This window comes from Rhinatrema bivittatum, chromosome 2 (assembly GCF_901001135.1).
Source record: "Rhinatrema bivittatum chromosome 2, aRhiBiv1.1, whole genome shotgun sequence".
Classification (NCBI taxonomy): domain Eukaryota; kingdom Metazoa; phylum Chordata; class Amphibia; order Gymnophiona; family Rhinatrematidae; genus Rhinatrema; species Rhinatrema bivittatum.
Window position 1 is genome coordinate 582,264,977 of NC_042616.1, and position 17,311 is coordinate 582,282,287.

At 41.2% G+C, this 17,311-nt stretch overlaps 1 protein-coding gene across 1 annotated transcript in view; it reads left to right on the plus strand.

Annotated features, from left to right (window-relative positions):
* Positions 1–17,311, plus strand: part of LAMA1 (laminin subunit alpha 1) — a 395,343-nt gene that overhangs the window by 88,732 nt on the left and 289,300 nt on the right. Inside the window, exons 5-7 of the mRNA XM_029591028.1 lie at positions 12,162–12,341; positions 12,908–12,997; positions 13,636–13,753. Of these exons, the coding sequence (XP_029446888.1) occupies positions 12,162–12,341; positions 12,908–12,997; positions 13,636–13,753 (388 nt within the window). The remainder of the gene's footprint in view (positions 1–12,161; positions 12,342–12,907; positions 12,998–13,635; positions 13,754–17,311) is intronic.

The window sequence follows — 17,311 nt, forward strand, 5'->3', positions numbered from 1 at the left end:
ATAAAGCAATGATGGCAGATAGAAATCCAAAAGGTCCATCCAGTCTGCCCAGCAAGCTGCTAATGGTTGTAACTGCCGCTCCATGCAGGTTACCCCCATGCCTTCTGTTAAGTGTAGTAACCATTGCTCCGTGCAATAAAGGAGCGGACTGGAAGGGAACTTCCTAAACCCCCTACCTAACCTGCCTCCCTTTCCCCTATCTGCCCCGACCCCTTAAACCTTGCTAACTAACCTATTCTTTTGTTTTAGAACTTACCTGCTCTCTGGAGCAGTAGCAGGTTGCACGGACCGGTTGGCTGCCGGCGCCTGCTTCAGCGGGACAGTGCCTAATAGTGCTGTCCCAGCCCACCCCTTTTTGGCAAACTCATTCTTCTGCGCATACCGACAGATACGAGCGTGGCCGCGAGCCCTTGAAAATCCCTGTGGCACGCGCGCGCAGCCCAGCCACGTGCGTATATTCAAGTTTTCACGCACGCCGGGTTTTTAAAATCCGGCCTTTACTGTTTTTGTCCTCATCACCTCTTCTGGGAGGGCATTCCAAGCATCCACCACCCTCTTTGTGAAGAAATATTTTCTGATGTTGGTTCTGAGTTATCCCCTCTGGAGTTTCATTTCGTGACCCCCTACTTCTATAGATTTCTTTCCAATGGAAAAGGTTCAAAGTTCGTGCATCATTAAAACCTTTCAGGTATCTGATGATCTGTAACCTATCTACCCTGCACCTCTTCTCTTCCAGGGTGTACATATTCAGTTTCTTCAGCCTCTCCTTATAAACTTTCCGATACAGTCCCCCTATTATTTTGGTCACCCTTCTCTGGACTACTTCCATCCTGTCTATCTTTTTTGGCTTAAGGCAAAACGTGCTAAACAGCTGGAGAACAGACTTTTGTAGCAGCCCCATGATTTATCCTCATGTGAAAAAGCATTGTCTTTACAGTATCTGACAGATTAGCACTGTTCATACTGAGTATTCAGCTTTCACACTAGCCTATTTGTATAGAGATGGTTATTTTAGCACTAATGTGACCATATCATTGTTCTCTCTACTATGATTTCCATGGAACGTACCTGGTTTCCTGAAAGAGTCAAAGAGCTAGAGAAACTATACATGTTGGAAAAAAGAAAAAAAAACCCTGGCTTACAATTTGTAATCACACTGGAAACTTTACTTCTTGTTTCTTTGGGCATAAATTTCAGCAAAAACATTCCCATCTATTATCGCAGACATTGGGCCCTGATGTCTCAGGCAGTGTTTACGATCGTCATTTTAATTTTATGAAGTATTTCAAATTTGCTTGAACAATGTTTGACTTCTAAAGGGAAAAATAGGATAAAAATGTGGTTTTTAGGAAATAAGGGAGCATGCCAAATTTTATATGAACTTCCCACACAATGGCCTACAGGTACATAGGAAAATGGCAGTTAGGGATATTTTGGCTCTGGTATTCTAAAAGACACTGAAGTAATTCAGGTGCTCTAAGAACAGTGTTTCAAATGATCTCAGACATATCATCTGCCCTTTACATAGATGTGCATTCAGCAGGCTTATGAGCAGACCTGTGCACAACTGACAATGCATAGTCAGGAGGGAGTGGAAATGCATACAGTTAATTTCTAATTTGTTTGAGTTAAAATGATTTTTCTTCCCTAGGCAAAACCTAGTTGACTTGTAGCATGTTAAGAACAGACATTTCAAATGCATAACTAAGGGCCCTATTTACTAAGCATTTTTCCCATAGACGACTCCTGTATATAAGTGGAGGAGTAGCCCTAATAGTTAGAGCAGCAGACTAAGAATCCACTGACATTCCTTGTGACCTTAGGCAAGTCACTTCACTCTCCATTGCCTCAGCTACAAACCTAGGAATCTGTTTACTAAGGCTTTTCTCCTGTTCTATGTCTGCGGAAAAATGCTTAGTAAATAAGGCCCTTAGATTGTCAGCTTTCTGGTGCAGGGAAATACATTACAGTACTGTATATAACTCATCTTGAGTTACCACTCAATATAAGCTAAATCTGAATAAATGTGTGGCATCACTGCTGATTTGTGTCAATTGTAGTAACTGGATCTGGCCAAAGATAATTTTTGTTCCATTAACTCTAGTGGAACATGGATGTAATAGAGTTTCCCATTTTGGTATGTTACAAACACGAAGGATTTAAAGTATTTCACATTTTTGTACCCAGCTGCTCAAATAAATTATCTATTGAATTGTAAAAAAAGAAATATCGGCAAATCAAGGAGGTTAGGAAGTTTAAAGTTAGTCGTCAAACCCTCAGTTATTTCAGCTCTGAGAAACAAATGATGTCATGCACTATCTTGCCCCTAGATTCATCAAAATGTGTTAACGCATTGATAATGCCCATGTTAAGAAAAAAGGGCATGTTTAGGGAAATTTTAGAATTACCACACCATGTGGTAATTTACAGCTTCATATTGATAGTAAACTTAGTGCACCCAGTGATAATCCCCTAATTTTTGCATCTTGTGCTTGGGGAGGGAGAGAGAGAGAGACTACATCCAAAGCCCTTATAGTAGTGAAGTATTTATATCTCTATAGGAGGGCCATCTAATAGGTCGAGGTGAGGTGCTGGTGGTGCTTTAGGGCTTAGAGGCCAGTTTCTCATGTAGAGTGAGACATATGAACAGCACAGTACACCTTGGTGAAGATTTGATGTCATTTGAAGTGAGGAAAGTCTCACAAAGATGAAATTTCTCACAAAGATGAAATTTCTACTATGTTCTCTCACCCTAGCTTGATGGACTCTTAACAGGGTATCATCAAGCTAGGGTGAGATAACATAATTCAAAATTTAATCTTTGGGAGACTTTCCTTACTCCAACTGACGTCATATCTTCACCAAGGTGTACTGTGCTGTTCGTACTTCTCACTACTTGAGAAACTGGCCTCTAAAGCACCACCAACACCTCAGCTCGACTTGTTAGATGGCTCTGTCACATGCTCAAGCATACACAAACACACATCCTCATAGGCTCTCACTCACATATTCAATCACACACACACATATGATCTATCTCATATGCATAGTCATGCACACACACACACACACACATATGATCTATCTCGTATGCATAGTCATGCACACACACACACACACATATGATCTATCTCATATGCATAGTCACACACACGCACGCACGCACACACACACACACACACACACACACACACACACACGCACACACACACATGATCTATCTCGTATGCATAGTCATGCATACACACACACACATGCGCGCACACACACACACACACATGATCTATCTCGTATGCATAGTCATGCACACACACACACACACACACACACACACACACACACACACACACGGTCTATTTTCACCTCTGGAAGCAAAGAGGCAGCAGCCTCTTCCTTCAGTCCTTAGGGCTCACCAGACTTCCTTTTAATTCTAGCCTCCAGGTTTGCTTCTCCTACTTCCGACTGTCTTGAAGGGGGCTGGGACCTGAGAAGGGAGCCTTGGGCCCCAAGGGCCTGCTGTTCCTCACTGCTGGGGCAGGGGGGAGGAAGGGAGACTGATGAGGCCCTGCGGGCTGATCTGTTCCTCATTGCTTTTCGCGACCCCACAGGCCAGTCTGCTCTTTATTGCTAGTGCAGAGAGAGAGAGAGAGAGAGGAGGAGGCCAGTGCTTTTCATAGCCCCATGGGCCATGTTGATCTTCACTGCTGGGGTGGGAAAAGGGAGGGGGACACAGAAGATTTTCAGCCCCACAGGCTGCTGTGCTACTTATTGCTGGTGCAGGGAGAGGGAGGAGACCGATGCTTATCTCGCACAATGGTGCCTCTGATGGACGGCGCCTAAGGCCAAGGCTACATTGGCCATGGGCTAGCTACGGCTCTGCTGTAGAGTAGTCCTAAAATTAGCAGGATGAAGTTGTCATGGCCTCTTTGCTGGGGATGGAGAATACATACAATGTCTAAGCAGGGTGTACCTTGGCAAGATCAGGTTTTCCGGATCACTTCTGCCTGAAGCAGCCGGCATTTCCTGTGGGTTGAGCTCTCGGGTTCAGATGGCTGCCAGGATTTCTCAAGTGGAAGCAGGAACCGGGAGTGACCTGAAGACCAGGATTGCAAAAATAGTGCTTACTTTTTCTGATACCTAAAAAAAAAAAAAAAAAAAATTTTGGCATGCACACTCCTATTGAAATTCTCTGCGCAGTGTGTGGCAATGATCAAAAACGTATATAGAAAGTTAGGAATTATGTGAAAAAGAATGGAGAATAAAATGGAAAATATCATATTGCCTCTGGAGGAAAAGTCCCTAACACATTATTAGCCAGATAGACTAAAGACAGCAATTGCTATCTCCAGGTATGAGTAAGAGGAATTAGATCTACATTATAAATTTAACCCTCATGATTAAAGTTGCTTTTTGCCTTTAGAGTGCGTCTCTTCTTTTTTTTTTGTGAGTAGTTTTGGTTATTTCTTGCAGAAGCAAGAAGAAGCATGCCAGTCATGATCGTCATGTTGAAGTCTGCATATGACAGATCAAAATTCATATTTGCAAGCAGCTTTCACTTGATTGGTTTTGCAGAACACCTACAGCGGTTTTCATTCCTGTTGTTTTTCCTGGTGGAAAATACGCATTCAGCATGTCCTGTTGATGTAGGAATGCTTAGTACAAATGCAAGCACAAACGCCATGTTAGGGAGCACATCAGAGGCTTGAAATAACACTCTGACACTTCAAAGCAGTGCTTTTCAGTTTTCAGTCCTCGGTTTTTAATTTGTCAAGAATTGTACTGTCAGTCTATTCATACAGTAGATCCATATCCAGCTGTAACCTGCTCTCTAGATATAGCTTTTCAACAACTTCTTCCATATCTGAAAAAATCATCGGTCCAGTAGTCTGAAGAGAAAGAAGCCAATTTTCTTTTGAAACCATGTTTCCAGTTATGCAATTGCACAGTTTAGAAATGCTGGAAATAATCTCATGGCTGTTGCAGCTTCTGATGAAGAAAGGCCTTTTATTTTTGCATTTGTAATAAATCCATAGAATACATCCTCCTCTCTTTGGGTCAATTCATCTCATAGGGATTGCATTATGGAATATATAGCAGCTATGTCATTTCTTTCATATTTTTTTGTTAACTGCCTCTTCAAAAATAAGCAGAATGTTGAAGAACATAAGAATATAAGATATGTCATACTGGGTCAGACCAAGGGTCTATCAAGCCCAGTATCCTGTTTCCAATAGTGGCCAATTCAAGTGTAACTCATCCTGGGGTCACCAAATGCTTCTCTAGATGGTTTCTGGAGGGTTCCTGCTCTTCAGGATAGAAGAGAGCTCAGTGAGAGGTCAGGGAGTGCTGCTACTGCAGAACTCATGCAAGCTCATGCAAGCTCTGTTAGGAAGGGGTGCAAAGGGGATGCAGAGAACTGGTGCTGGAAAGGATGAGGTGATTTAGAAGATAATGTAGTAACAAAAGGAGGTAATTTCCTGTCACTGGGAATGAACAAAGGGGGGTGAGAGTCTATATAAGATGTTTCCTAGCATCTGTTGGTGGTGTTCTGTGGGTCCTGAGAGGAAACAGGGCTTGGAGGCATCCATTGATTTCTGAAGCAAAGAACAGGAAAGATTCTCAGTTGAAGACTTGGGTTTTTGATAGCCTACTAGAGGGCGGAAACCCTATTAGACAAAAGGGGGAAACTTTGTCTGGGAAAACTTCAGTGAAAGAATTTTCTAATTATGATGTTACCCCGAAGGCTATGGGGTTAGAGAGGAGCGTGAATGGGATTCCTCCTATAGAGATGAGTGAAAGATTATAGAATTTGTTTCATTTTTGTGGGAGTTCATCCAGTTATTCCATTCAAGATTGTACTGTTTCCTGCTGTCTTGTCATTTGGATGTCAGTTTCTTTTTGGAACCAAATAATGGTGTGGACCTTGGATTTTGTTGCATGGTAAGTCTTCCCTTTGGTATCCCAGAGATAGTCTGGTCCCTGGTGGATTTTTGCTGTTCCTGGGGCTGCAGCAGTGTAACTTACCACCTCTGCAACCTCCAAAGGTGACTCCAAGGAAAAGGGGGTTACACAAGTCACAAGTATCTGGCAAGTACCCAGACATTAAATAGATCCCATGCTACTAATGCCGGCAACAAGCAGTAGATATTCCCTATTGATTAATAGCAGTTTAACGATTTCTCCTGCACGAACTTATCCAAACCTTTTTTTAAACCCAGCTATACTAACTGCCTTAACCAGAGCTTAATTGTGTATTGAGTGAAAAATAATTTTCTCAGATTTCTTTTAAATCTGCTACTGGCTAACTTCATGGAGTGCCCCCATCCCTTGTATTATCCAAAAGAGTAAATAACAAAAAATCCCAGACCTGCATGCCTTAATGGTGGAAGCGGACTTGGACATAGTTGCTGTTACAAAGACCTGGTTCACTGAGTCTCATGATTGGGATATGGCCATACCAGGCTATAACTTGTTAAGGAAGGACAGAGAGGATAGAAAAGGGGGAGGAGTAGCTCTTTATGTCAAAAACAATATCCAACAACTGAACTGCAAGGAATGTGGAGTAGAGAAGAAGCATTATAGGCCATCCTAAAAAAAAGAAGATGATGGTGCATCCATTTTTACCGGAGTGGTTTACAGGCCTCCAATTCAAATGGAAGAACAAGACAGAGATATGGTTGAAGATATCCAAAAGGTGGGAAAGAAGGGAGGTTCTGATTGTTGGAAATAGTAATCTGCCGGATGTAGACTGGAGAATCTGTTCTGCGGAATCTACCGGAAGTAGAGAGAGAGTGGATGCCCTTCAAGGGATTCTGTTCAAACAAATAGTAACTGAACCCACAAGGGAGGGAATTATACTCAACCTAGTATTCACTAATGGGGATAATGTCTCTAATGTGTTAGGTGCCCACTGAGCACCAGTGATCATCAAACAAAATGGTTTGATATCGCAAATTGGATACAGAGAGGTCACACAAAAACCAGAGTTTTGAATTTCAAAATATGGACTTTGTCAAAATTGGGACATACCTGGAGGTAGAACTAGGAGAAAATGAGAGAGGTGGAAAAACAGTGGGCCAAACTAAAAGGAGCAATTCAAAGGCAACAAATCTATATATTAGAAAAGTAAACAAAAGTAAAAGAAATAAGAAACCGATCTGGTTCACAAAGAATGTGGCTGATAAAATAACAGCAAAAAAAAGTAGCGTTCAATAAATATAAAGGATCTCAAAAAAAGGAACACAGGGAAGAATATCTAGTGAATCTGAGGGAGAAAAAGAAAGAAATCAAGAAAGCAAAAAGTTAGGCAGAAGAAAGGATTGCCAAAAGGTAAAGTGAGGTGACAAAACATTTTTCAGATATATCAGAGAAAGGAGAAAGGTCCGAAGTGGTATAGTGAAATTGAAAGGTGACAAAGATCACTGTGTGGAGAGAGAAAAAGAAATGGCCGAAATATTAAACAAATACTTCAGTTCAGTGTTCATTAAAGAAAACCCTGGAGAAGCACTGTTGCTAGTTGACAAGACTGTGGATGGGGGGTGGAGTAGTCGATACTACGTTTACAGAAGAGAATGTATGGGAAGTGCTAGGAAAACTGAAAGTTGACAAGGCAATGGGATTGGATGGGATAGACCCCAGGATGCTGAGAGATGTGCTGGCGGGTCCGTTGAAGGCCCTGTTCAATAGATCCCTGTTAATGGGAGTGGTGCCGCAAGATTGGGGAAAAGTGGTGGTGGTGGTGGTCCCACTTCACAAGAGTGGAAGCAGAGAGAAGGCTAGAAGCTACAGGCTGGTTAGCCTTACCTGCTGAAGGAGAGGATAGTGAACAATCTACAATCCAGTGGATTGCTCGACCTGAGGCAGCATGGATTCACCAGGGGAAGGTCCTATCAGAGAAATCTGATTTTTTTGATTGGGTGACTAGAGAATTGGAAGAATGCTGGATGTGATTTACTTAGATTTTAGTAATGCTAAAAAACATAGACTCGTGAACAAAATGGGAGTGGGTGCCAAGGTAGTAGCGTGGATTGCAAACTGGTTGACTGACAGAAGACAGCATGCAATGGTAAATGGAAACTACTCTGAATAAAGAATGGTGTTAAGAAGAGTGTCTCACAGGGATCAGATTTGGGTGCGATTCTGTTTAGTATCTTTGTGAGCGACCTGGCAGAAGGGATAGAAGGTAAAGTTTGTCTATTTGCGGATGATACTAAGATCTGCAAGAGTGGACACACCTGGAGTAGAGAGAATGAAAAGTGATTTAAGAAAGCTTGAAGAGTGGTTGAAGATTTGGCAGCTGATTAATGCCAAAAAGTGCAGAGTTATACATCTGGGGTGCGGCAAATCAAAAGAGCTTTATATGATAGGCGGTGAAAGAATAAAGTGCACGGCCTGGGAGAAGGACCTTGGTGTAATAGTGTCTGATGATCTAACGGTGGCGAAGCAATGTGACAAGGCGATAGCTAAAGCCAGAAGATTGCAGAGCTGCATAGAGAGAGAGGAATAATCAGTAAGAAGAGTTGATAATACCCTTGTACAGGTCCTTGGTGAGGCCTCACCTGGAGTTCAGCATTCAGTACTGGTGCCCATATCTCAAAAAGGATAAAGACAGGATAGAGGCGGTCCAAAGAAAAGCAACCAAAATGGTGAGGGTTCAGCATTGGGAGACTTATGAGGAGAGGCTGAAGGATATGAATATGCATATCCTGGAAGAGAGGAGGTGCAGGGGAGATATGATACAGACCTTCAGATACCTGAAAGGTTTTAATGATGCACAATCGTCAAACCTTTTCCATTGGAAAGAAATCATTAGAATTAGAGGTCATAAAATGAAACTCCAGGGAGGATGACTCAGAACTAATGTCAGAAAATATTTCTTCACAGAGAGGGTGGTGAATGCCCTTTTGGAGGAAGTGGTGAAGATGAAACAGTGAAGGAATTCAAAGGAGCATGGGATAAACACTATGGATCCCTAAAGGCTAGAGGATGGAAATATAGAAAAGAGTGCATGGAGGTAACTGGGGGAAACTTGCTGGTGTGGCAGTTGCTACCCTTAACAAATAACAGTATCAAGGCTTAATGCAACTCTATAGTTACTCTCTGCTTCAATGACAGTGGGAAAAGGGGAATTGGATTCAGACAGCAAACAATGAGGGCCCTGACTTTTATGGTTTGGGGATCAAATAAACACAGGAGTAACTTGCTGATGTGGCTTTTACTACCCTTAATCACTAAGCCTGATAGTTTTGATGCAGTTCCATCATTGTTTTCTGCTTCCATGGCCGGGGTTAGGGAAAATTGGATTTGGACAGCATCCAAGGGCCCTAACTTTTACTATCTAGGAAACTGATAAGCATGAGGGTAACCGTCACAGTGTAGCAGATACTGGCATAAGCTTGCTGAGCAGACTGGGTGAATCATTTGGTCCTTTTCTGCCGTCATTTCTATGTAACCTATCATTAAAATCATCCATTGTACCTGAAGACTGGAGGGTAGCTAATGTAACCCCAATATTTAAAAAGGGCTCCAGGGGCAATCCAGGAAACTACAGACCGGTTAGCCTGACTTCAGTGCCAGGAAAAATAGTGGAAAGTGTTCTAAATATTAAAATCACAGAACATATAGAAAGACATGGTTTAATGGAACAAAGTCAGCATGGCTTTACCCAGGGCAAGTCTTGCCTCACAAATCTGCTTCACTTTTTTGAAGGAGTTAATAAATATGTAGATAAAGGTGAACCGGTAGATGTAGTATACTTGGATTTTCAGAAGGCATTTGAGAAAGTTCCTCATGGGAGGCTTCCAGGAAAAGAAAAAGTCATGGGATAGGTGGCGATGTCCTTTCGTGGATTACAAACTGGCTAAAAGACAAGAAACAGAGTAGGATTAAATGGACAATTTTCTCAGTGGAAGGGAGTGGGCAGTGGAATGCCTCGGGGATCTGTATTGGGACCCGTACTTTTCAATATATTTATAAATGATCTGGAAAGAAATATGATGAGTGAGGTAATCAAATTTGCAGATGACACAAAGTTGTTCAGAGTAGTTAAATCACAAGCAGATTGTGATAAATTGCAGGAAGACCTTATGAGACTGGAAAATTGGGCATCGAAATGGCAGATGAAATTTAATGTGGAAAAGTGCAAGGTGATGCATATAAGGAAAAATAACCCTTGTTATAGTTAAACAAAGTTAGGTTCCATATTAGGAGCTAGCACCCAAGAAAGAGATCTAGGCGTCAGAGTGTATAACACATTGAAATCGTCGGTTTAGTGTGCTGCGGCAGTCAAAAAGCAAACAGAGTGTTGGGAATTATTAGAAAGGGAATGGTGAATAAAACGGAAAATGTCATAATGCCTCTGTATCGCTCCATGGTGAGACCGCACCTTGAATACTGTGTACAATTCTGGTCGCCACATCTCAAAAAAGATATAGTTGCGATGGAGAAGGTACAGAGAAGGGCGACCAAAATTATAAAGGGAATGGAATAGCTCCCCTATGAGGAAAGACTAAAGAGGTTAGGACTTTTCAGCTTGGAGAAGAGACTGCTGAGGGGGGAAGACAGGGTTGGAGGTTTGCAGGGGCCATCACCACACATGCAAATTTATTTATTTATTTTACTTTTGGATGTCAGGGCCATCTCAGTTGGTGGCCTCAGGTTGAGCCGGTGGTCAGCCTTGACCTCTGCTCAAATTCTTTTTTTTAGGTAGATTTTTTGCTGTCTGCCCTTTAAGGTGATGGCGGCCCTTTGAGGTTGGGGCTGCCATCGCACCTAAAGGGCCACTAGCCACATTGTTTTGTCCCACAATGTTTTGCCATGAGACAAAACAATGCGTCATATAGCCTTGATGTTTTTAAAGGGGAGAGGCCCATAATCGTGGCAGTACCCTCCTACGATAGTTGGGATCCCTTCGACAAAACAATATTGCTTCTTAATGCCTCTAGGCCAAAATTTGAAAATGACCAATTAATCTTCACAAATGAAACTTAATAAATTTGTGATCATACATTTTCCAGCAACCAGTTCTCTAATTACTTGCCAGTTCCTTGAGTGGTTTGACTCTTTATACTTGACTCGTCAGATCCTCCCATTGGAATAGGAAGGAAACTTGTACCAAGTTACTTCCCCAAATCACAACAAAACCCAGCTCTCATACTTTTCCCACAGTCCTCACTAATCTTCACTCTCCACTTTGTGGCACCTGCTAGGCAATGTAACACACCATTCTTCTCTTGATGTTTATCCCTGAGTTCATACACAATTCCTATGCCATACCTTGACTTCTTCTTCCTGGAAACAGATAGGAGTCCATTCTTCTCCCAATCCTTTCAAAAAGAAAGGCACTTCTCCTCAAACCAGCAGCTTTTGAGCCCTGGGCCCTGGGTTACTCAATAACAACACACAAAAGCAGAATTATTACTTATGAAGGCAACCCAACAAGAGGCAGTAAGGGTGGAAAATATAACTTCTTCCTCTGACAGCTCAGTTACCAAAACATGGACAAAACTACAGGCGCATGAACTGTCTCCTTACTTTTCCAAGTCTGTTTAGAGAGACCCCAGAGTCCTAACTCAGGAAAATAATCAGAATGGTACAGCATAGTATATGCTGCCCCTCAAAAGATTTTAACTCAAGCTTTCCACTAAAAGTTTAACTGAAAATCCAAACTGAAATCCACAAGTTTAAGATTGTAACAGGGATTTATTAAAGGCTCTGAGCACACCATCTGCTTCTCCCACATGGGGGAGCAACACCCAAACCTCTGCTTCACTACTTTCTCTGTACCTCCCCAAAATTTTGGTTCAGTCCTTTCTTACAGAAGTGATCAAAAGCACAAATGCCTGGTTGATCAACTTGTATAGAACACAAGCCATGCATTTTGACTGGAAAACAATATTTGTGACTGTGGTCAATACATTCTCTTACTGTGAGTCTAATAGTGACATTGTAGCCAAGTTCAGAGACACAGCTGCAGCTGGATGGATCTGTACGTAGCAATTGATGCCATCATGTTTGTGTTATACAATAAACGTTTACCTACAGAGGGGGTGGCCTTCACATCCTCCATTTCTATCTACCAATGCTCATTTGAAAGACAGAAAGAAAGAGAATAACTTCCACTGAACCATTTACAGCTGTCTTTATTTTTTCTTTTTCTTCAGATTCACACCTCCTTGATTAATGGTAGACCCAGTGCTGATGATCCCTCCCCAGTATTGTTAGGTTTCACATCTGCTCGCTACATCCGTCTTCGCTTGCAGCGCATTAGAACATTGAATGCTGACCTCATGACCCTTAGTCACCGGGATCCTAAAGATGTTGATCCAATAGTTACTAGAAGGGTAAGTGAATGGTGTGAAGAGGAAAGGACTGTATGGTTGTATGTAATAAGCTCCTAAGAATTTTCTGATACAACAGGCTATTTGAACACTGTAGTTATCAGCTTTGCAGCTTTTGTGATGGCAATGTTAATTAAAAATTTTTTTTTTTTTAATTGTTCCCATTATTGGCGATATGCGGGAGAAGTGTCCCAAATTTTCACACCTGAAATCCTTCTCTAACCTCATCACACTTGTAAACAATGTTCAGTCATAGTTATTGTTGGGGGGAAAAAAAAAGAGAAATCCACAAAAGGCTCTACTGGAATCCACAGGGAGTGGTGGTGGTGGTACCATGACTGTGGTGAGAGGCGGAGGCAGCACAGTAATCATTTGCACTGGGCAGCAAACAGGTAGCACCGGCCCTGTGCATGTGCCTAGCTTGCCGGCATTAACTCGAGCCAAAATGTTTGACTTGGAGCTAACGAAGCTGCTTTGTATCCTTGTTTTATTTTACAGTGTTGTGAAGAAATAGCAGCAGCCTTTCAGCTTGCCAGTGACTATTCTTCTCCCTCTTTCATTTTATGCAGTATTTCTATTCACTGAAAGATATCTCTGTCGGTGGCATGTGCATTTGCTATGGTCATGCTCAAAGCTGTCCCTGGGATGAAACTACAATGGTAAGCTTTCATTACTGTTTATGTTGTAGAGCAAGGAAAAACTAAAATATTAAAGTAAGTTACAAATGTAATTAAATATGGAAAGATGCAGATTTGTTGTGTAGGAAGAGATTTTCATTTTTTAAAACTTTGTCTATCGTATCAGTGGTTTTTACTTAATTTTGTAAATTCTTTCCTCCATTGTTTCTAATATAACTGTACAGCAATTCTGCCTCTGCTTAGCAAAAAATATATTCATCATCATGATCATCATCATTTATTTATGCACGCCTTTACTGCCCGGAAGTTCCCAGCATTACAGACAGAATAAATGAAACCATGAAGGGTGGTAATTATAGTGTCAGACACTTGTTAAGCGTCACAATTTAATATTTGTTTATATTTAACTTCATTTTTCCTGCTACCAATTTCATATCATTCATACGTTACATAGTCATACGTTTGTCATATAAACTGATGAACTGGGTAGATGGATATATTCTGTGACATTCATAAGTACTCCGGGGCAAAGACGATGGCCCAGCATGTCCGTCCTCGCTGAAAGTGTGGATTTAAAACTGTGGCTGTTTCTGTCGGGAGTGTCAGTTCACGGCAGTGGACAAGGACCTATTTATTGTGTGTCACCCCTATTTATTTAGAAACTGCAGTGCCAGTGTGAACACAATACTTGTGGAGAGAGCTGTAATGAGTGTTGCCCTGGCTACCACCAAACACCATGGAGACCTGGAACCATTTCTTCTGGCAACAAATGTGAGAGTAAGTAGCTTTGGTGTTTGAGGTGACGAGGGGTTTTGAGAACTTGTCGGGTTTTTTTTTGTTTTTTTTTTTTTCTTTTTTACTGTGCTAAGTAAAAGTGTTAACTTTCTCCAAAGTTTTAATAAAGTGGCTTAAAAGTCATGAGAGGATTTTCTCCCGGGCAACACGTCAGTGCTAATTTACAGTGGTGGCTTTCAACCTGTGGCTCGGAAGCTGCATGTGGAGCTGTAGAGCCCTTGGTGACACATTCTGTGCCAGGCGCCTTTGATGGGGAACGAGTGGTTTTGTATGCTAAATTTGTAGCGTTAATATTTTATGCAGTGTGAGTTATGCTATGCAAAGTGGGGGTGGGAAGAAAAGATTTTAAATATGAATGTATTATATAATACAATGTTAGATTAAAAAACAAAATCAAAAAGCTTTGGAGCAATCCATCTGTCCTATTGTGTGTAGTTACATTGTACTGAAAAAGCATTTGGGGGCAGGGAGTCAGCAGTTCAAGTGGCTAAAATCTGGTCTAGAGCTCTATAATACAACATGGGAAGAATATTTCAGTTTTAAATGTATCAGTTAAAACATAAAAGTACATTTGATGCTTTGAGACTTAGCTGTCTGCTGTACAGGAATCTCCAGGTGGCACAGATAAAATGTCACTGGTGTGTGACTGTGAGTATCTTTAAAAATGACACGGGCTATCCATTGCTTCTACCATGTGACAGGGGCCGGCCAATGGCACCGATAGTCCCTGTCACATGGTAAGGGCAAAGGGCCATCGGCGCCATTTTGTTTACTGGCAGCCGACGGCCCGAGAGCGGGAGATCGCTCCCGGGACTCCCGCTGGACCACCAGGTACTTTAGAAAAGTTTTTGGGGGGGTCAGGAGGGTGGGGGATTCTAAAGAATTTGATTTAAAGGGTTGCAGACGATAAAAAAAAAACAAACATTCGGAAACAGAATTTCCTGATGGTCCACGAAACCAGAACAGATTCCGGCACCAATTCACATTCCTAGTACACAGTATTCAAGGTGCGGTCTCACCATGGAGTGATACAGAGGCATTATGACATTTTCCATTTTCTTCACCATTTCCTTTCTAATAATTCCTAACATTCTGTTTTCTTTTTTGACTGACGCAGCACACTGATCCGACAATTTCAATGTGTTATCCACTACGACGCCTAGATCTCTTTCTTGGGTGGTAACACCTAATATGGAACCTAACATTGTGTAACTATAGCTTGGGTTATTTTTCCCTTTATGCATCACCTTGCACGTATCCACATTAAATTTCATCTGCCATTTCGATGCCCAATTTTCCAGTCTCACAAGGTCTTCCTGCAATTTATCACAATCTGCTTGTGATTTAACTACTCTGAACAATTTTGTATCATCTGCAAATTTGATTATCTCACTCGTCGTATTTTTTTCCAGATCATTTATAAATATATTGAAAAGTAAGGGTCCCAATACTGATCCCTGATGCATTCCACTTCCCACTCCCTTCCACTGAGAAAATTGTCCATTTAATCCTACTCTCTGTTTCCTGTCTTTTAGCCAGTTTGTAATCCACGAAAGGACATCGCCACCTACCATGACTTTTTACTTTTCCTAGAAGCCTCTCATGAGGAACTTTGTCAACTTCTGAAAATCCAAGTACACTACATCTACCGGTTCACTTTTATCCACATATTTATTAACTCCTTCAACAGTGTGAAACAGATTTGTGAGGCAAGACTTGCCTTGGGTAAAGCCATGCTGTCTTTGTTCCATTAAACCATGCCTTTCTATATGTTCTGTGATTTTGATGTTTAGAACACTTTCCACTATTTTTCCTGGCACTGAAGTCACCCCCTGGAGCCCTTTTTAAATATTGGGGTTACATTAGCTATCCTCCAGTCTTCAGGTACAGGATGATTTTAATGATAGGTTATACATTTTTACTAATAGGTCTGAAATTTCATTTTTGAGTTCCTTCAGAACTCTGAGGTGTATACCATCCGGTCCAGATTTACTACTCTTCAGTTTGCCAATCAGGCCTACCACATATTCTAGGTTCACCGTAATTTGGTTCAGTCCATCTGAATCATTACCCATAAAAACCTTCTCCAGTACGGGTACCTCCCCAACATCCTTTTCATTAAACACCAAAGCAAAGAAATCATTTAATCTTTCTGCGATGGCCTTATCTTCTCTAAGTGCCCCTTTAACCTCTCGATCATCTAACGGTCAAACTGACTCCCTCACTTGCTTTCTGCTTCGGATATATTTTAAAAAGATTTTACTGTGAGTTTTTGCCTCTACTGCCAACTTCTTTTCAAATTCTCTCTTAGCCTGTCTTAACAATGTCATGTATAAATCTTTTCTGAAATGGCAATGTATGCATGTTCTTAAACCTGACTCAGAACACCCCTAGACCACCACCCCTTTTTTTGCGCATGGAAATGTGTGCACAAAACCTAATATACAGGCATGTTTTCGTTGTTTATAAAATAGCATATACATGGGTGCAAGCTATTTACACATGTATATGCAAATTTTACTCATGTAACTCCTTTGAAAATTCATCCCAATTTGTGCATAGGAAATGTTTGAGGACATTTCTGCACACACTTCTGAAAATCCAGCTCTGCCCCTGTGAATGACTCTGCTCAGTCTAGGTAAACCTGTGTGTTTACAAGACATGTACACATCTGTTTTTCCTGCAGTTTTACAGCATGCCACTTCCCCAGGTAAACACTGTCAATGCCTTCAAAAATTATTCTGCTGAAGACGGAAATCAGTCATTCAAAATGGTTACTCTGACCCCTGGTTTCCCAAACTCAGTATTTGGGAGCCAATATCAGTTTGGTTTTCAGGGTAAGCAAGATTACTTGAATGTTAGACCAACTATGTAAATATAGCTGCTGAATATTCATTGTGAATATCTTAATAATCCTGAGCTGGTTGAGGATCTCGAGGCATAGAAAACCCTTGTTTAGCCTTTTCAGTTCTATAGATCTTCTCTATGGTAGTGATTTGCTTCAACCAAAACCACTTGAATTGACCCTCAGTGGATTTAACAGAAGCGTTGAATGATAGCCAGTCTGCCATTATTAATTTGGAAAGTATTGTTCAGATTATATTTAGAACAGCTGGCAGGCCATATTCAGGCAATTTGTTTTCTTTATTTATTCATTATCTCCATTGTTGAAAATGATTGCTTAGTCTTCCCCACACTTACCATCATTAAGTAAGGGGAATAAAAGCATGGGGAGAAGGGGAAAATGCAGCAAACATTTCAGATTTCAGACATGGGTGCTGAAAAAGAGGAAAATAAGTCATGTATTATATCCATTACAGGATTTAGTAATCTATAGTTAAAAAGCATGTCATTTTGACTTTTTAGGTAATGTAAACAATTCACTTGCCTTTTTTGTTTCTTACTTTTTAAAGGCACTTGACAGCCTCAATGAAACAAACACTTGTCACGTAGAGGCACGTGCCATTTCTTTTCAGAATATTTTAAACAATATTCCTTCTTTGTGGACCGGGGGCATACTTGAGTCCTTCACATAGTAGA